Here is a 21,314-nt window from a genome sequence, read left to right on the forward strand (position 1 = left end):
ATACATTAATAATACAATAACTTCAACAACAAACTAAAAAGCTATGAAGACTGTGGAACTATGCTCCCAATTTAATGTTTTCATATAATCTATTTTCGTTTTATCTTGACTCCTGGCATGTTTGTGTTTCTTTTTTCTTTTATGTGTTGATTTGTCTTTTTTTTTTTTTTTTTTTTATCGATACTGTATTGTCCAGTTAAAATAATAATAAAAAAAAAGTGTTTGAATTACTAATGAATGCACAACCGTTTCTGTATCCATGTTGGTGCTTTTATTTAGTTGGTAATCTAAACGGTTCGTGTTTTACTCCAGTCCAGCAGGCGGCGAGAGCGGCTCTTTCGACCCACAGACCAGCACGTGACCAAAGACCATCTTTGACTTGGCTCTCGTTGATTCGACAGCAAAGAGGCTGGACGAGTTCAAGCAAAGGGACCGTGTGGCTAAACTACAGTCAACAATCATTCATGTCAATACGGCGTCGGTGTGATACATGAACTGATCATGTCTAAAACTCGGCTCACGTTATTGAGGACACTTGTCACAGAGCGACTATCCGCGGTTGTAGAGCTCATTTTAACTCCTGCAGAAAGAACCACGTTAGGATTCAACAGGGACGTTTCCCCCAAGGAGCACAAACTGCAGACTGCTGTCGAACGGAGACCACTGAACATGCTGCAGTCTGGCGGAACAGGTGAGTCATTTACATGTATTTTAGTTTTATTACACTTCTTTTGTAGATATTACAGCCTGTGAATCGGGAGTGTGATGCCAAACAACCCAGCCAGGGCCATACATTACCTACAATTACAGTTTATGTTAGCAACGTAGCTCATCTTTTGCTCGACATTACATTAGATTAAAATGTATTGTCACCATACAGCACAAGTACAGTAGCTACAACGAATTTAACCAGAGTGCAAATTTAATGGTAATAAAAACACAAGATAGGCCTACTTGTGCCTTAAAAACCCAATCCGCTTACCAAACACTGTCTATGCTGCTCATAGTGGTCAAATAAAAAGGTCACGTGTGTGTGCTGCTCAACAGTTAGTTAGCTATGCTTTAGGCCAGGGGTGGGCAACTTTGTATATGGTGAGGGCCACAAAATGTCCACAATCAATCTGGGGGGCCGCATTGTTTATCGGCAGTCCCGCCAGTATAGTACCCCATCACTCAAATAGCCCTAATAGTCACAAGGTATATAAACAATTATAATTTGTTGTAACTGTTTTTATTCCATTTCAAATGCATTTAGTAATGCAATTTCAACTTTATGAATTTATAAACAGCTGAATTTAAAAGTATTGCTGTGTAATACTTACATATATATACAAAAATTATCAATTATAATTAAGGCTTCTAATAAAATAAATGTATGAACTTAAAGCCCACTGCTCAACAAACACAAAGCAGCATTCCTGCTGCATTTCACTACAACAGTCAATCAAAAGTGCAATAATAAATGATTTTGTTAAATGTATAAACTTTTATCCTGCTACTAAACAAAACATTATAACACTGAAATGCATGTTATGGATATGAAGCACTCAGGAATGTTTTGTTTAGTAGCAGGATAAAAGTGTATACATTTAACAAAATCATTTATTATTGCACTTTTGATTTACTGTTGTAGTGAAATGCAGCAGGAATGCTGCTTTGTGTTTGTGTTATTAGTGTTATCTGAACACTACAAAAGTAAACAAGTAAAGTGCAAGTAAAGTAAAGTGCAATACTACATGCCTCCCATTGACCCTTTATCAAACTGGCATGACATTCACCCTCGCCCCACAGTGGGTCAATAATGGTTATAATAATAATAATAATAATAATAATAATAATAATAATAATAATAATAATAATAATAATAATAATAATAATAATGGTCCCCTCTCTACGCCTCTCCATCATCTCCCCCCCCCTCTCTACATCTCTTCATCATCTCTTCCCCCCTCTCTACACCTCTTCCATTTGGCGCACAATAGCAGGAATGTCAACTTCAATGTTTGTGCATGCAATCTGCATCAGATGAAATAATGTTTCATCCGACAGCCTGTTTCTCTCCTTTGACTTGATGTGCTTCATGTTTGAGAAATTGCTCTCACATATGTATGTGCTCCCAAACATACTGGCCATAGAGAGGGCAAAGTCCCTGAGGAGTGGGAAGCAGGGCTCAGGTAGCAGTTTCCAAAACGAAATTCCCCTCTCATTTATCTTTGCTTGCAAAAAAGGATCTGACTGTAGCTCGCACAGTTCAAGCTGCAACGGTGGGGGCTGCTCTGACACCGTAGCGGTGAGGGGGCCGGAAAACAGCGCTATCCGTGACTGCATGCCATTGAAATCTTCAAACCGATCATTGAATTGCATTTGCAGTGTTTCAATGTCGCTCCTGTACTTTCCGACGGCTCAGCCATCGGATTTCTGTGTGTAGCTGCAAGTCGCCATAATCAGTGTCCATCTCTTCCAAAAAGGAGACAAACTTTCTATGGTTTAGTGACCTGTTGCCTCCACAAATTAGATTGGTAACCTTGGTAACCAAATCCATAACATGGCTGTAGTCAAGCTTCTTGGCACAGAGAGCCTCCTATATCAGAAAAAAAAAAAAAAAAAAAAAACGATTTAACGACTCTCGCATATAATTTGACTACACTCGACTCGCATTGGTCATTATAGTGACCCACAATAGATGGAAATTATGTTAGCGAACTTACCTGATGTATAATGCAGTGCAGCATTGGACACTCAACGCCACTCTGCCTTAGAAGCCCGGCGAATCCTGTGCGTTTTCCTTTCATTGCCGGTGCTCCATCGGTAACAACAGCCGACAGTTTATCAAAACCCCCATATTGCTGCACGGCACTTTCAACAGCGTTTCATATGTCCACACTAGGGCTGACCCCTATTAGTCAAATAGTCGACTAATCGATCGAAAGGAGCCATAGTCGACTGCCAACTCTTCTTAGTCGAATACAATAAAAAAAAATAAAAAAATTAAAATTAAAATACAAAAATAATTTTTTTTTTTTTTTTTTTTTTAATTTTTTTTTTTTTTTTATATATTGGCCTGGGGCCGCATGGAACGTCGGTGAGGGCCGCATGCGGCCCGCGGGCCGCCAGTTGCCCCTCCCTGCTTTAGGCCTTAGGCAACTGGCTTGTCTTTCCGCGTTCCCGTTTTGCGCTCTGATTGGCCACGCACGATAAGCGCTCAATAAAGAAACTGAAACATGTCGTCAGCTTGTGACTGCAGCCACTCAGTCCTGCTGGTCTCTGACCAGAACAAATTACATGTTGAACAAACCCTCAGCTCAGACCTGGCTCGCTGAAAACAAACTATCATTACACCTGGGTAAAACAGAGTCCATTCTCTTCGGATCAAATAACAAACTCAGCAAGACAGACGGCTTCTCTGTTACAGTGGGTGACAATATTGTCACAAGGAAAGATGAAATTACATACCTGGGTTCCACCCTAGAGGCAAATCTTTCCCTTGACAAGATGGCATCCAATGTAATAAAAAAAGTCAGCCAACGAACAAGATTCTTGTACCAGATCTCCTCTCTGGTAAACAAAAATACAGTGAAGACTCTAACAGGAGCACTCATTCAAGGGTACTACGACTATGCTTGCACCTCATGGTACCAAAGCACCTCAAAGGCCCTAAAAACAAGATTACAAACATCACAAAACAAACTGGTCAGACTACTGCTTGACCTTACTCCTAGAACCCACCTCACCCCTGCCCACTTTGACAACCTAGGATGGCTTAGAGTAGACGACAGAGTACAGCAACTTGCAATGGGCCTGGTCTACAAGATAAACTACACACCACTAAGGTACCCATGTATTGTACATGTTGAAATACTTCCCAAAGGTCAGTGAATACCACGACCACAACACCCGAGGGAGTTCCACAAATCATGTCCAACCCAGATTCGGCTCAAACAAGGGACTAAACAGGTTCCGCAATTATGCCACATCAATGTGGAACGCCCTACCCACAGTCGTAAAAAAATGTGAATCGCTACCTTCAAAACCGCTCTCAAAGAGCACCTATGGGAGGCTGCAATTAGAAACTGGCCCCCGTAAAGGTCTGAACCCCCCTCCTAATGTACAGTTCCCGCCCCCTCGTATGTATATATTTACTGTTAGGATTTGTTTAACAGTGTATTTGCATATCTTGTATGTCACAAATGTAACCGTACTGTATATCTGTATGTCATTGTCATGTATGTCATAAATGTCATGATTAGATTAGATTATTATATCTGTATATCGTATGTTTGTCATAAATGTCATGAATTGAAAATGGGGGACCCTGATGTAAACAAGATGATCTCTGGTCTGCATCCCCTTAATGGAAACCGCCAACAATTTGGGAAATTAGCTTATTTGCCATCTTCCCTGGAGTTAGACAAGAAGATACATACCCTTTTCTTCTCTGTGCGTGCAGTAGGCTTAGGGAACGCCTGTGTAGCCGGTGTGATCTCGCTCTGCATTGTGTTTCGATTCGACCCCTGTTAAGGGATCGCCCTGAGTGGGAGTTGAACCCCGGTCTCCCACGCCGCGGGCGGCATCACAGAGACCACTATACCAAGAGGTGAATTCACTTCTTGCTACTGGGTCTGGATGCCTCTGGGGAGTGAGTTTACTTGCAGTACCGCTTAACGTCCACAGTCACTTCACCAGACTTCCGGCTCTCGACATGAACGGTCGCAGAATACCCAGCTCTTGCTGTTCCCATGGATACCAACAACAAAAAACAGCAAAAAGAAGATATACAGGAATATTTGCGCATTTCTTGCTCGCCATACTGTGGACAAAAGCAACAAAAGCGAAAATGTACAGTCCCATTGTGACTTTTACCTGTTGAATGGCTCGGAGAGGAAACATCCGGCTATTGGAGCTGCAGCTATTCACAGACTGCTGACAGCGAATCCCGAAAGAAAGAATCTACCCCCGACAGGCAAGTTTGATAGAAAATTGATGTTTCTATTGTATTTGCTCCTGTCTGGAGACATTCACCAAAACCCAGGACCTGTTTTAACACGCCGACAGGCGAAGAATCAACGGCTCATCCTCACACCGTCGCCGGCCGACGACATCGTCAACAACATCAACGCAACTTCCACAACAGCCAGCGGATGCACCAACCGACCAGCAGGTGGCGACATCCCCTCACCGGAGCCCATGCAGAGGAGCCGAGAGGCGAGAGGGAGAGAGCTTGCAAACATGGGACACAGATCAGCGCGGGACGAGATCACCAGGGACCCGCCGGTTGACTCGGCTAGCCCCGCCAGGCCAGCTAGGCTACCCGGGCCAGGACAAGACCCACCCCCCTCCCCCACAACGGAGGACCTCCAGACACATCTGTGGACAGTGACCAGCCCCCCCCACGTCGCGGGCTTTCACACCGAGCAAAGACGCCAGCAGAGGACAAAGGATCATCCCCACCCCCCCTCCTAACAACAATGGACACAGGACCCCACCCCCCCCTCCCCACCTACCCAGGGCTGTACGCTAAGCTTTTTCACTAGGGGCACAGTTTTTTTTTAATAACAATTTTACCATTATAGTGCAAAAAAATATGTTCCTCCTGCCTCATTACTGTGGTCCTTTTATTTAACGTTTAAGTGCTTTTGTTTTCAGGTTTGTATCTTTTTATAATAAACCAACTGAACTTCGTATTACCACAGCTGCAAACATTTCTTCTTTCATTGATAACGGTGTATTCACAGTGTGTATCTGCTGCTCTTAAAATAAAGCATTTAAAAGAAGAAGTTCAGGCCCACACACTTCACCCTTTTCCTGTGGTTTATTAAAACACAAAACACACCACAGTCTTCAGCAATGAACTGGCTGGCATTAAATTTAACTTAGAACAATACCACAGTCTTCAGCAATGAACTGGCTGGCATTAAATGTAACTTAGAACAATACCACAGTCTTCAGCAATGAACTGGCTGGCATTAAATGTAACTTAGAACAACACCACAGTCTACAGCAATGAACTGGCTGGCATTAAATGTAACTTAGAACAACATGTGGTAAGGCAAGGGGAAAGAGACTAACACACACAGTGTGCACACACACACACAGGCCACCAGGGGGCATACTGCTCTGCCATTTAAACACAGAGAACCTCCTTATCCCACTGGATTTTATAGTCGGGTCGCCTAGCTCGCTTGGCTGAGTTCATCCAGCGGTCCACAGCAGGACTTTGATCATACTCTTCAATACTTGGCCCCTCCAGGGTGATTCTCATGAGATCCTCAGTGGTGGAGACTGCAAGGCAGCTTCTTTTGGAGCTTTTTATACGATTCTGTGCAGAGAAGCCTCTCTCGCACTGGGCAGCTGAGATGGGCAGCACCAGCATCAGCTGTACCAATTCCAGTATGTTCTAGTAGGGGGATGAGATGGGCCTTATATCTTATCTATAATCACCAATAATAGGAGGGCAGCATACAAACACTCAGCACTGTTGGCTTACCTTGTAATCCTGCCTGTATGGCTCCTTGGTCAGCATGGTTTCCCACAGGCCACTGTAGGACTTGTCCCGGAAGTTCTGGCTGACCAATATTTTCAGCCCCTGCCACTCGTCCTGGACAGCAGCCAGGTATTCGGCCATGAGTCATGATTGAAGACCCTGAAGGACTGCACAGGGGTCTTGACTTCATTGTCATCAGTCAGGAGAACACCAAACCTCACTTTTAGCTCCGTCACACCGATGTTGATGGCTGCCTCAATGTGCTTCTTCAGCCCAGGATGGGTGAGGTCTGTGAGGCCTGTCCGAATCCCCTTCAGTGGAATTCCCTGAGAGAGAGAGAGAGAGAGAGAGAGAGAGAGGGGGCACACACACAAGACATAATTGTTTTAAAGACTGCATTTAAAGACTGCACTTCTCCCCTTATCCTCAAATGTTATATTGTGTGAAAAGGCCTATAATAGTAACTTTATTCTCACACTTCTGCCCTAAACATTTATTTCCCTTGGATCCTCACACACTCTTATCCTAACATACCTGGAATCTGCACTCATCATCTCCATCCTGTTGCAGAGTAAGCATGGTCTGGATCTTCTCCAGCATGCCTCCTGACTTGGCCCTAGACTTAAGTGCTTCAAGTCTGGTCACTGTTTTCCTCAGCTCTGATGTGGCTTGGGGGAGGATTAGGTCATTCTTCTGCAGGGTGAGGCTAAGTGTAGAGAGCTCCTCGAACATGTCGGAGAGAAAATGGCAGAATACACAGAAAAGTGCATTCTCCATCTCTCTTTATCTGCATCAGTGAGTAGATTAATACAAAATACATTTGGGTTAAAAAATGTATTCCCCTCCCTGCCTGCCAATTACTCAAGTCTGAAATGTAATTTTTAGTTTTATTTATTTAATTTTAGTGTAAAACTGACCTTCTTTGCCCGTCCTCCAATCTCCACTGAACCTGCAACGGCCAGGTGCTCCATGTGCTGCAGGACAACAGAGTACTGGCCATGGTCTGTGGCGAGGTCCTTGCCCTCTCCATGCCGCAGGAACACTTTGAGGGCTCTGTGGATATGGGGGATCCAGCGTGTGCCTTTGACAGTGGACGGTTGGCAGATATTCACACCAAGCTCTTCAGCGATGCGATGTAGCTCTCTGTTGATAATTGATTGATTTTTAGTGTGGGTAAAAACTAGGGATGCACGATATTGCTTTTTTGACACCGATACCGGTAACTTTATGCTCCTCAAGCCGATATATATATATATATTTTTTTTTTCTTTTCTTTTCTTTTCTTTTTTATGTTTAAAATAGTACACTCATTTGAGTAGTGGAAAAGGGGTAGGATTAAATAAGTGTATACTTCTTCCTACTCCTTTTCGAACATGCAGATTGAGTTGTTTTTCTTTTTTGTTATTGTTTGTTGTATTCATTGCATGTTCGAAATAAAGACTTCAAATCAAATCAAAATAACCGATATCGATAACCGATATTTATTGTATTATAATTTTTTTTTAATGTATATATTTTTTTTGATCCAATTTTTTTTTTCAACATGAAACAAAACATATCACAATACAATAATAATACATAAAAAGACTTCCCAGGACAATAACTTAACACCAACTTAAATGTGACCTAACCAGACAACAGAAACAAAAGCCAAGACAACAGTTTTGACTGATAAAGTGACCATATTTATTTTTCCAAATGAAAATTCACAATCCGTCAACAGCTTGTGGTGCATCCAACCTAAGACGCTCGAAGCTTTTTGTTCTTTTTTCAAAGCAGAGCCTTGAAAAAGAGGCTTTGAGTGGACACATCACCACCTCACATCACCACCACAACGGGTCACCTGCGGCATCACCACCGCCACGGTGTTGGGGGCCCGCTTGTACCTATTGACGAGTCGTTTGCTAAATTAAAGAAGTTTGACAGAAGGGCAACCAGCCAGGCAGTGCCGTTATCTCACGGGACGAGTAGCTACATTAGTTGGCCAACAACCAGCCAGGCAGCGCCGTTATCTCACAGGACGAGTAGCTACATTAGTTAGCCAACAACCAGCCAGGCAGCGCCGTTATCTCATGGGATGAGTAGCTACATTAGTTAGCCAACAACCAGCCAGGCAGCGCCGTTATCTCACGGGATGAGTAGCTACATTAGTTAGCCAACAACCAGCCAGGCAGCGCCGTTATCTCCTGGGACGAGTAGCTTCATTAGTTAGCCAACAACCAGCCAGGCTGCGCCGTTATCTCCCGGGACGAGTAGCTTCATTAGTTAGCCAGCAACCAGTCAAGCTAACGTTAGCTGGCTCCAGCAGCTTGTTGATGTCGTCGGGAGCATTTAGCCTGCTGGCTACCTAGCTCCACTTCAACCAGCATCGGGAGATCCAGCAGCTTGTCGATGTGCTAATAGCCTCAGCAACCTAACGTTAGTTGGCTCCAGCAGATCGACAAGCTGCGCCGGTCTGTCTGTCTTGTGGAACGTCTGCATTGCATTTATTACAAATAGCAAGCGATCTTTTTACTCTGAAACTCCGAGTACCGACGCGGCCATCTTTGTTGTTAACGTTAACTTGCGTGGCTACGTCACAGCCAAGAAAGGGAGCGCTGGATTTGTGTAAAACGCCCTGTTCCTAAACCACACGCTGTCAGTCGTAGCACAGTACTGACAAAACGGGAGGAGACTTTAGTCAAAACAAACGCACTTCATTCCAATTCACCCACACCGCATTTTTTTTTACCAAAAAATATATTCTATTATCGGAGCTATTAATAACGTTATCGAGTTTATCGGGATGACGTCATAATTGCTGATATCGGCCCGATAATTATCGTGCATCCCTAGTGAAAACACATACATCACAGATGTAGGCACTGCCCAAAAGGAAAACACATTAAAGTATAACAAACCACTTATTTCCAATGTGGTCCTTGATGGTAAAACATCAAATGACATACACACACATTAAAAAACAAACTATTTACAATAATTCTTACCTGTTGGACTTTCCACTGAAGTGGTAGGTCTTCCATATGAGATTGAGCAGATCATACACCTGGCACACCATTGGCTCCTTCTTCTGGATGGTCAGGATTGCCAGCTCTAGTCTGTGAAGGTGAAACAGAGTAAAAAACGATCAAACTTCTTCTCCCCCTTGCTGTTACACAAGTAGTTTGAATGTCTGTGCACGTGTGCGTCTGTGATGGTTAATACACATAATAATTTAGTCACAGTAAACTGTGGTGTTCCACAAGGAAGCATACTAGGACCACTACTGTTCCTAATTTATGCAAATGACATGTCGTCAGCTTGTGACTGCAACTTGTTCCTGTTTGCGGACGACTCAGCCCTGCTGGTCTCTGACAAGAACAAGTTACAGGTTGAAAAAACCCTCCGCTCGGAACTAGGCAAAATCTGCATATGGCTCGCTGATAACAAACTATCATTACACATGGGCAAAACAGAGTCCATTCTCTTCGGTTCAAATAACAAACTCAGCAAGACCGACGGCTTCTCAGTTACAGTGGGTGACAATATTGTCACAAGGAAAGATGAAATTACCTACCTGGGTTCCATCCTAGAGGCTAATCTTTCCTGTGACAAAATGGCATCCAATGTAATAAAAAAAGTCAACCAACGAACTTGATTCTTGTACCGGATCTCCTCTCTGGTAAACAAGAATACCCTGAAGACTCTGGCAGGAGCACTCATTCAAGGGTACTACGACTATGCTTGCACCTCATGGTACCAAAGCACCTCAAAGGCGCTAAAAACAAAATTACAAACATCTCAAAACAAACTGGTCAGACTACTGCTTGACCTTACTCCTAAGATGGCTTAGAGTAGACGACAGAGTACAGCAACTTGCAATGGGCCTGGTCTACAAGATACACTACACAACCAAGGTACCCATGTACATGTCGAATACTTCCCAAAGGTCAGTAAATACTACGATCACAACACCAGAGGGAGCTCCACAAATCATGTGAAACCCAGATTCGGCTCAAACAAGGGACTAAACACGTTTAGCAATTATGCCACATCAATGTGGAACACCCTACCCAAAGCTGTAAAGGAATGTGAATCACTACCCACTTTCAAAAACACTCTCAAAGAACACCTACGGGAGACTGCAACTGGAAACTGGCCCCTACAAATGTCCTAACCCAGTTGTACAGTCAAGACCAAGTATGGCTTTGTCAGTATTGCAATGTACAGTGTGTCCCCCCCCCCCACCTCCAATGTACAATTTCTCAGATATCTACAACTGATTTATGACCAGTTGTAATTCCAGTTTCAGATATTTACAATCATAATTCCAGTTAAATATCTTTAACACATTGGCGGCCACAGGGATTCGACGGGCCCCACTCTATAAGGCCAGCTTATCATAACACGTTTTGTAGAGCTAAATCTATATTTTAAATTATTGCTATCTGTCCATTCTTATTGTCAATTGACACTATAAACCTTCCCTTCAATATGCCTTAAAGATTTTTTTTTAATCAATACGTTCCCATTTTATAGCGTTGTGAATATGAACTATAGACCGGAATGGTCTGGTTTATTTCCTGCAAAACGAGATACAGGGCGCTAAGCTAATAACGTTAAATCGATTGGCGTTTCGGCTATACACGAGCTAGAGATAAAAATCTAAATGCATTTGATCGGTATCATGTTCCACCATGAATGCATGAAAGGGGGGAGGGGGGTGGCGGACGTCGTTTCTGATTATTGATTACCAATAACGGCATTAGCCTCATTCGCTGATTGTCTGGTTGGCTATCAAAGGAAGGCCTGATCAGCATGACATTTACGTGAAAAAGCTCTTACCGTGGGCCGGTTGGATCACAAAAAGGTAGTGATGCACCGATGTGAAAATTGTGGCCGATACCGATAACCGATATTAATATTGCTGTTCTGGCCGATACCGATATTTACCGATGTCGATATCTCTGTATAGAAAACACTTTTTTATGATAATCAAATAAAGAGCTATTTTCCAAAACGCATAATTTCTTTACTTTTGTAACTTATTTTCAGAAATTACTGATATTTTGAAACTATTTAATGCCAAAACATGTAAAAAGAAAAAGAAAAAGAAAAAAAGATTTTTTTTTTTTTTTTTAATATCGGCCCTATCTTGATATCGGACCGATACCGATGTGTAAAAAAACGGCCATATCGGCCGATATTATATCGGCGGCCGATATATCGTGCATCACTACAAAAAGGATTTCCCAGTTATCGATCGCCATCTGGTAGATCGATATGTCCATTGGCTGATGCTATATTCCTTTACTGCATACTGAATTCGGCATCGCAAAAGGTATTCCATGCAATCTGATGACGGCATAGCTTCAGGCTAACAAAAAAAGTACTAGGCCTGAATAAAAAAAATTTACACCCGGTCTGAAAACAAGGAGTACTCTATTCTCGAGACAGCACCACTACCAGGATCTGGTCGGTAATGCACTTTTCCGAATTCCAAGAGTAGGGTACATCTGCAGTGCTGCTCAGTGACATTGAGTAGGATATTAAAATGCAATAAAAGCAAATATGAGTTTACCACGTATATATACGTGGTTGGCCCTTTAAGCATGGCCCCCAAACACGTTTATATACGTGGTTGGCCATTAATGTGTTAATAGAGACCTTGCACGGGATATTTGTGTAGGCTAGTTATTTTCTTCCAGCATGGCTGCCTGTAACCAGTGGTAACCACATAGAATGAAAATGCCTCATTTCTTTGTAGTGGGGTAGAGCAGGTAAAACACTCAAAAAGCATGATATTACTGTAATACTGTGACCTGTTTACAATATCCAGTAATAAGGGCGGCTGAGTGGCGCAGTGGGCAAGGCGCTCGCCACTAACGCAGGAGATGCTGGTATCGAGCCCAGCTCTCGGTGTTGCTACCGGCTTGGCCCGGTCGTTCATACTAACACAATTGGCAGTGTTAGGGGTGGGAAAACCGGTGGGTGGGGATTGGAAGTTGTGGACAGCAGTGTTAATTTTGGCAGCTATTTTCTTTTTTTTAAACTTAAATTTTTATTTAACATTTATAGACATACAACACAACATTTACAGTGACATCCATAACATAACAACGTTCAGCCGTCCAGACCCCCGTAAGAGGAGAGAAACCCCTCCCTCCCGCCCTCCTCCCCAAGAGATAGAACACTCCCATATTCTGGTCCACCATGCACGGAGCCGAGCACCCAGAGCCCCCGGTCCACGAGAGCCCCATGCCCAGGTCCGCAGAAGGCCTAAGCACCACGCCTCAATGGCCCCCTGACCCCCCGCGATCCCAAGCCCGGTGCCCCCCCGGCCCGGAGACCAGACTGCCCGGCCACGACGGCCGAGGACCCCAGGAAACCCCCCCCCCCCACACCAATCCCACAACACGCAAGGCCCCCCCTCCCCCGGGTCGAACCGCCGGAACGATGGCCCCTCCCCCCGACCCCACTGAACCCACTATGTCACCGACATCACCAGGCCTGTACACTGCGATGATCTCGTCGCAAATTGCCCCTTAATTTGGCCGTTGCGAGTTGGAAATATTATTTGGGAGCAACGTTGCGAGTTGTGATTTCAACCCTTCATTCGCATTTCACTCCTAAATTAATCCATACAAATTGGATACATTTTTTAAAAAACATTAGCCTACAACCAAGGCTGTACAGTGCACAGTGTATGTCGTGGTGCTATGAAAGAATCTGTCGGCAATGAATGAACTTACTGCGATCACCGATAGCCTGAGTGAAAAAAAAAGATTTGCGTGTGGAATGAATCTGGGTCACGCTATATACTTGGTACTTGTAGTCTATCGTGCGATTAAAGACCATGTCCCTATCTGCGTAGTCTATACATCCAACACCAAATCTCATAATTCCTAGCAAAACGAAACTGAATGTGGCCTCTTCCTTTCAATATGGACTATTGCATCGCCAAAGAAGCACCTCATTTCAATACATTTAAGACGCAAATTTTGCTCTGCAAGAACAACGGAGTGGATATCAGTCCATCTTATGACAACCACGTCCGATGTGGAGAGATGATAAGATGATGATGATTGACGTGATGATGTTATGATTGATTGACGGGGAGTCGGACACGGACACTTCTAACGTTCAGGTTCAGCCATCGATTTGGTGAGTAGTAGTAGCCCACTATTAGGACGTGAAATACTGTCTACTTAAATTTATAAAATATCAACCTATCTATCTATCTAATAATGAGACAATATGCAAATAAGATAATACTAATAATTGTCACGGTGTCCCCGTATATGAAATGAAAGTGGCTTGCAACTTTACTGCTGGTAAAATCACTGTTTATTTCTCGTTTAGCATAGTATTACATTCCACTTCTATAAACAATCAAAGTCCTACCGTAAGAGCCTCATACGGGTCAATTAAACCTTTTTGATTAGTCTTTCCTTCGAGCTAAGTTGGACTGAACATTTCACTGTCAAAAGCGCAAATGTAAATAAGGTTGCGTCGCAACACGGTTTTCAAAATAAAGGTCACATATACAAATACCTCTCAATTCTTACTAAAAAAAGTCCCGGATATACATAAACATTAATTGGCATAGATCTCTATAAACAGCCCAACACATTGATCACTTTAGGCACACACTGAAACCAGTAACATCACAAATATGAAGCAGGTAATTACCCATACAAATAATAAACCTTTCATGGGGTTATTTACAATAATAATTCATTTGATTTCTAAAGCACTTTTCATTGTGAAACAAATGTATGCAGAGTTTCTTGTCCTCCTGATTAATGCAATGGTGTGTGTGTTGTGGTGATCTCATTCAAGGAGCACTACACAAGCGCGCACACACACACACACAGTTTGTTGTTTTTGTTCTATTAGTGATTTACACACTTTCTCGGTTGGTTCATTATAAAAGATACAAACCTGAAAACAAACGCACTTAAATGTTAAATAAAAGGACCACAGTAATGAGGCAGGAACATATTTTTTTAATAATGGTAAAATTGTTATTAAAAAATTTGCCCCTAAAAAATATTTTTTGCCCCTAAATTTCTCATTTAGGGGCAAGTGTGCCCCTAGTGAAAAAGCTTAGCGTACAGCCCTGATCACCGCATACATTTATGAAATTAAAACTAACAACACAATAAGAAAAAATGACATGGATATAAATGATTATATAGTTCGCACTCTTTCCCCGGTTGGCGGTTTGGAGGGGGATCAGCCCTCCCACTGGAGAAGCCCCCCCCCCCAGAGACGAAGATACCCCCCGAAGGAGGCTCTCCAAGCCTCTCTTCATGTCCAACATTTTGAATTCTTGTCCTTCATATTTGTCCATGTGCACATTTAAAGCAACTGCTATTCTAACATAACTCTGAAGAAATAATATAAAAGAAGACTAAAGACAATTGGCACTTCCCAGGTAATTCCTTTTAACCCTGTTTGACCCCTGTTGGAGGGGTAAGGCTCTCCTGGAGAGGGCCCCTCCTATAACGACGGAGATGTCCCCTGTGGGGGTTCTCCAATGTCCCTATTATTGTCCAACATTTTATTTGAATTTTTATCTTTCATATGATAGTACATTTCCAGAGCTCCCGATCAGGTCTCCGAATGTGATTCCCCATGTTCCCCGTCCTCTTAGCTGTGTGTCCTGTGTGTTAGTGTCTATAGTTTAGTCTAGTACGTATAAGGGCTGGGCGATATGGAAAAACATCATATCGCGATAACGATATGATAATGTTATCATATTTCTCTATATCAATAATTATCGAAATTGTTATAAGTATACATTTTCTTCTTTTTTTTTTAATAAACAACAGATGTGTGTTTATTTTGCAGCAATTCTTTGTCATTGCCGCCATCTTTAGTGTTACATACCCTCACACTCCAGTTATCAGGCTGCAGCTGGTTTAAAAGCTAAAGTAAACCGGCTTCTCTGCTGGCTGTGGCTCCAGGGGAGTTGAACAGTTCTGGCTCTGCTAGTTTATTTATCTTTTGGCGCTTTTTTGGTGGACAAACCACCGCACTCGTGACTGGAGTCTAGTTCTGCTAGCACACATAGCATACTGTGTACAGACGGTTTCAAACTGTATTTTAAATTAGAAAGCAAACAAAATAAATGGACGAGAAAAATATATCTCAATTTGGTCAGTATTGTCATTTGGACAAGCAAAGCCATTACTTTAAGTTGCAGGCAAGAAAGACAAGTCTGTCCACTGTCTCTGGTTTTAAAACTGCCCTGTTGCAGGTAAAAAAATAAAAAAAAATTAAATTTTGATATTCGATATCGATTATTAAAATATATCGCGATATTTATCGTTATATCGCCCAGCCCTAGTACATATGTCTCCATTTCCCCAACTAATGTGTTCACCTTGTCTGTATTCCCAGTGGTCTGTGTGTTGTCTGCAGTATGTCTATCATTGCCTCCATTCACTATCTAATTATATGCATATGTGGTATTGAATCTTGGTCGGTGTGTATGACCTCAGTGCTCGAGTCCTGCTTGGTGTGTGAGACTTCGTTATTCGAGTTCTGGCTGATCCGGTTGATCTCGGTGCTCGGTCCCGGTTGGTGTGTGTGGTAGGGCTGCACGATTTTGGGAAATAATCTAATTGCGATTATTCTGACCGATATTGCGATTGCGATTTGCGATGCGATTATAACATATTTAAAAAAAAAATTACAAGAAGAATGTTGCTGCTTTCTGTAGTCGGGTCCCAACTGCAAAATTACTGTATTACCCTGTATTATACACTTTTACTATCATGTAGACTATTCTGCTTTGTGTTTACATGTGATGTATTGTATACATGCACATTTATTATGTTCTTGTGTGATGTATCGCACATTTTATTGCTGTGTGATGTATTGCAAATGTTATTGCTGTCATCTTGGCCAGGTCTACCTTGCAAAGGAGATCGTGTATCTCAATGGGACTTCCTGGTTAAATTAAAAAAAAATAAAAAAAAAAAATAAAAAAATTTAATTGCAGGCTTGGCGATTTGATAATTGCATCATTCCAAATCGCAATTTTGATTAAAAAACGATTAATCGTGCAGCCCTAGTGTGTGGCCTCCGTGTTCGCATCTTGGCCGGCCCGGGCGACCTCCGCGCCTGCATCTCGTGTGCGGATGGTCCGGCCGACCTCGGTGCCCGAGTCCCGGTTGGTCCGTTTGTATCCAGCGTCTCCCTGTCCCTCCCCCTGGGGCCGTCTGTTTCGCCTCTCGCGAACCAGCCTACATGCTCCTCCGAACACCCCACCTTGCATCGAGTCCAGTCCGCGTGTTGGCCATGTTAGCTTGTAGCTCCCTCGCCCACCAGGCCTTGCTGCGGCCCCACGTCCTGTTAGCTTGTATCCCTTGCTGCTTCATTTTCACCGTGATAACTTCCATGTTAGCTTGCAGCTCCTTCTCCGGCCAGGCCTCGCTGCGGTCCAACGCCACGTTAGCTTGTATTCCCCGACCCTTCTCCAACTCCTCCCTGAGTCCATCGCTGTTGCCCTGAATGTTCCGCATGTTAGCTTGGATATCCATTGCGTTAGCCTGTTTGCTAGCTTGTAGCTCCTGGTTAGCTACTGCGCTAGCCTGTTGGCTAGCCAACGTGCTCTGCATTTCAGCTTGGATGCCGGCCCATATGCTAGCTGCCCACTGCGCCACGCTAGTCTGCATGCTAGCTTCCCACTGTGTCATGGCAGCCTGAATGATCTCCTGCGTCCTCCTTTGTACTTCTTCTGGGGTCGTTTTTCTCTCGCCTTTTCTCATGTTCCTCCTTCCTCCTCTCTTATATCCTTGGATTGTCACTTTTTATTTCGCTTTGAATTGTTTTACTTCCTTTTTTGATATTCAATGACCGGGAGCTCTTTCATGTGGCTGTACACCAGAACGTCGCAAACCGGATACCGGAAGTCTTGGCAGCTATTTTCATTTTAGTCTTAGTCATGTGTCAAGTGCTCCTTTTTCGTTTTCATCATATTTAGTCGTCTTCATTTATTTTTCGTTGAGTCAGTTTTAGTCAACTAAATGTCAGCATTTTATTCTTAGTCAGTTTTTGTCTCAATTTTGTCTTTTTTGTTTGTCTCGATTTTGTCGATGAAAACGGGTGACATTTTTGTCTATTTTTAGTCTAATATAAAAATATATATATATTATAAAACTTTTTTTTCTTTTCTTTTTTACAGCTACTGTTTTATATATACTGTTTTTTAGTAATAACTAGAAAGTAATGGTATGTATTCAACAACAGGTGATTGTATAGATTAGTATTAGTATCATTAAAGGTTCTATGCTCAACTATGCTTCATCCACGGAAAGGTTGTTGGCACATTGGTTCCACACGGACATTATACGTTTTTGCGCACTTCCTCCTATCCAGAAGGCTCCGTTTAGGTTAGCTACTGTAGTAGCAGAGGCTCTGTTGTGATTTTAAATGCACAATAAATATTCAACATTCTCTTTTGAGACTCCGCCTCACTCTTATCATTTGGCACTAAAAGCTAAACATTGTCACCGGTATGGCTGTCCGCAACATGTCATTAATTGTGTGGGAGAGGTGGCGGCTAGGTGGTGTAGTGGGCAAGGCACTCGCCACCAGTGTGGAGACGCTAGGATTTGCGTGTTCGAATCCAGCTCTCCACATTGTTTTCAGTTTAGCTGGTCGTCCGCAGTAATACACATTGGCCGTATTACGGGGAGGGAAAACTGAAGGGTGGGGATCGAACGTTGTGAACAAGCGACTCCTACAAGTCGGTTGGTGCGCCTGCGCAGTAGAATCAGGAAGTGTCGGGGGCAGCGTGAGCCTCCCACGCGTTACTCCTCGACACTGAGAGATCGAGCTGCGCAGGTGAAAAGATGCGACTGCTGTTACCTCAAGTACCGGAGGGGACTTGTGCTATGTATGACTTGGTCCACATTGCAGCCGGCTTGTGGGAGGCAAGAAACAGCGTTCGTGACAGGGGAGGGTTGAATTGGATGATACGAAATTGGGATGGGAGAAAATATAGAAAAATGGGAGAAAAAGTGGATAAAAAAAAATTGTGTGGGAGAGGTCGATCAGTTAGCCACATTAGCGTGAGCTAGCTTAGCCACTAGCTAACGCGAGCTAAATGGAAATACAAACAATGTAACGTTACTGGTGAAAAAGTGATTTACCTTGGAATACTCCTTTGCCAACTTGCTGTACTTTGCTTGCAGGTCTGCAGCTGCATTATGAATAGTCCCAACTTTAGCCAAGGTAACGTTAAAGGAAAACTCCAACATTTTGGGAAATTAGCTTATTTAAAGGGGAACTATTTTACTATTCCTAGCACTATTTGGGCAACTTTAAACAATTCATGTTAGTCTATTGAAGACATCTGTACGTTTTTTTTCAAAAAATGCATTGGTTTATATTTCTAATCAAGTACTCAAAACCATAATTTTTCAGCCTCTGGATTTCAGGCTGTTATGGCCTGGCTCCGCCCATAAGCACTTTGAGTGATAGTCAGTCCAGAGAGAGAGAGGGAGAGAAACTCAGCGTCTCCCAGAGAGAGAGAGAGAAAAAAAACTCAGCGTCTCCCAGAGAGAGAGAGAAAAAAACTCAGCGTCTCCCAGAGAGAGAGAAAAAAACTCAGCGTCTCCCAGAGAGAGAGAGAGAAAAAAACTCAGCGTCTCCCAGAGAGAGAGAGAAAAAAAAACTCAGCGTCTCCCAGAGAGAGGGAGAGAAAAACTCAGCGTCTCCCAGAGAGAGAGAGAAAAAAACTCAGCGTCTCCGAGAGAGAGAGAAAAAAAACTCAGCGTTCCTGTAAACATGTTGTGACCTGTGTATTTATTTACCACGTGGAGAAATAAAAAAATAATTGAATTAGACAATTACGTTTTCTAAGCAAAATATACTCTGAACTATTTTTTGCCTAACCACTCCTCTCTGGGCGCAGTGATTTCAGTGCTACTTTCTAACGTGACGCCGTGTTTGTTTACATTCTCATTTCATTCAAATGATCCGAACCGATTGAAGTTTATGGATACCATGACTTAAAATCCTCTTACCTTGACGATTAAAAGCCTCCCCAATTTAGAAAACAGTATTTCCATGGCTGGTCTTGATATCCTGCTAGCTAACGGAGCTAACCAACAAACGGAACCGGGCGGACACTAAAGCAGATAACTAGGCTAACTTCCGGTCGGGGAGTTCCAAAATAAAAGAGCGACGTCTATAGCAGCGGAAATACGTTTATTTTGTACATTATCTAACGTTAACACGAACCTAAACTAACTTTAGCTAGTTAGCTATTCCTAGTGCCATAAGGCCTAATGCCTATACGTTTGGTTGCTATTTGTTACCTAGTGCCATAAGGCCTAATGCCAATACGTTTGGTTGCTATTTGTTACCTAGTGCCATAAGGCCTGATGCCTATATGCCTGGCTCTGTTCCATTGCTGTGAGTCTCCAGAGCACATGGGGCACATTCAGCAAGATTTGCTATGAACATTTATTATTTGATGCTAAATCATTTAAAGAACATTTCCATGAGTCATTCTTAGGCAGGCCCAAAATGTTTTACAACAGGGATGGGTTTATTACGGCTTCTATGGGTGATTTAATGAAAAAGGCTTAATGAAAAAAAATTCAGATTTAATGAACACTCAATAATCGGACCGCTATCCTGAATAAAGTATAATGTGCTAATGATTTCAATGACAACGTTCCTTTTTCCAGAAGTGCCGCTGCAGAGGGCGGTGGTGACGGAGCAGCTGAGGGTGGCGGCGGAGGCGATCATGGTGCTGGTGGAGAGAGTGATGGCAGAGTTCCAGGAGGAAGCCTTACGGTCAAAGCAGGAGGTCGACCGTCAGCGCAAGCTGCTGGATATCATTCTGCAACCACAGATCAAGTTACACAGAGCAGGTATGTGAATAGGATTATTTGCAATTATAATAATAACTTTATTTGTATAGCACCTTTCATACAGGGGATTGCGGTTCAAAGTGCTTCACATCAGTAAGAAATTAGGCATAAAATCTGTGTAAAACAAGCAGCAAGAGCAAAGCATAAAGTGGGATAAAATAATGCGGATATATTAATCAAATATCAAAACTTCACGTTCCAATAGGCTTCTTGGATTTCTGTAATCTGTTACAAAACATGATAAAGGTTATAGTATGCACTATGCACCCAGCGGATAGTGGGGCGTAAAGATAAAAGTAAAAATGAGTAAAATAATAGCAAGGGTACAATGAGCAGACATATAAAATCACAGTTTTTCACATTAAGATCTAACATCCCAACAGGCCACTGCCGCTTTTATTCATTTGAATTGTGAACGAGAACCTGCATGCTCATCATCATCATTAGGTGGCTTCTTCGTTCCGAAGGTTGCCTATCACTCTCCAACCCATTCTGTCCCCACTTCTTCTCTCCAACTCCGTGACTCCGCCTCTCACTCCACTCCAATCACAGACATCGTCTACCCAGCCTCTTCTTGGTCTTCCACTTCCTCTCTTTCCATCCACCTTCCCCATCACCACCTTCTTTTGGGTTGTACTCATGACTCAGATTTTCCAAAATAGTCTGGCAGTTTTTAATACATTCAAATAAATATTTGATAGAAACTTTGACCCAGATCCTTGGTGTCTTTGGGCTTCTGCCTGAAATGGGAACACCCAGGGAGATGTGAACTGTAATGGCTTCTCCTGACTCCTAGCTAGACGTTTAATATTGAACTTAGTGTCTGTCTTCTCCTCACTATTAGCTAGATGTTTAATATTGAACTGTAGTGTCTTCTCCTCACTATTAGCTAGATGTTTAATATTGAACTGTAGTGTCTTCTCCTCACTCTTAGCTAGATGTTTAATATTGAACTG

General features: G+C 42.8%; 1 protein-coding gene across 1 annotated transcript in view; it reads left to right on the top strand.

The window, feature by feature from the left end:
• Positions 1-451: 451 nt before the first annotated feature.
• Positions 452-21,314, top strand: part of LOC311242052 (uncharacterized protein) — a gene marked incomplete at its 3' end in the record, with an annotated part of 36,128 nt that continues 15,265 nt past the window's right edge. Inside the window, exons 1-2 of the mRNA XM_084331005.1 lie at positions 452-691; positions 20,173-20,358. Of these exons, the coding sequence (XP_084187131.1) occupies positions 502-691; positions 20,173-20,358 (376 nt within the window). The 5' untranslated portion in view covers positions 452-501. The remainder of the gene's footprint in view (positions 692-20,172; positions 20,359-21,314) is intronic.

Source organism: Notolepis coatsorum (assembly GCF_963971535.1).
Source record: "Notolepis coatsorum genome assembly, chromosome: 15".
Taxonomy (NCBI): domain Eukaryota; kingdom Metazoa; phylum Chordata; class Actinopteri; order Aulopiformes; family Paralepididae; genus Notolepis; species Notolepis coatsorum.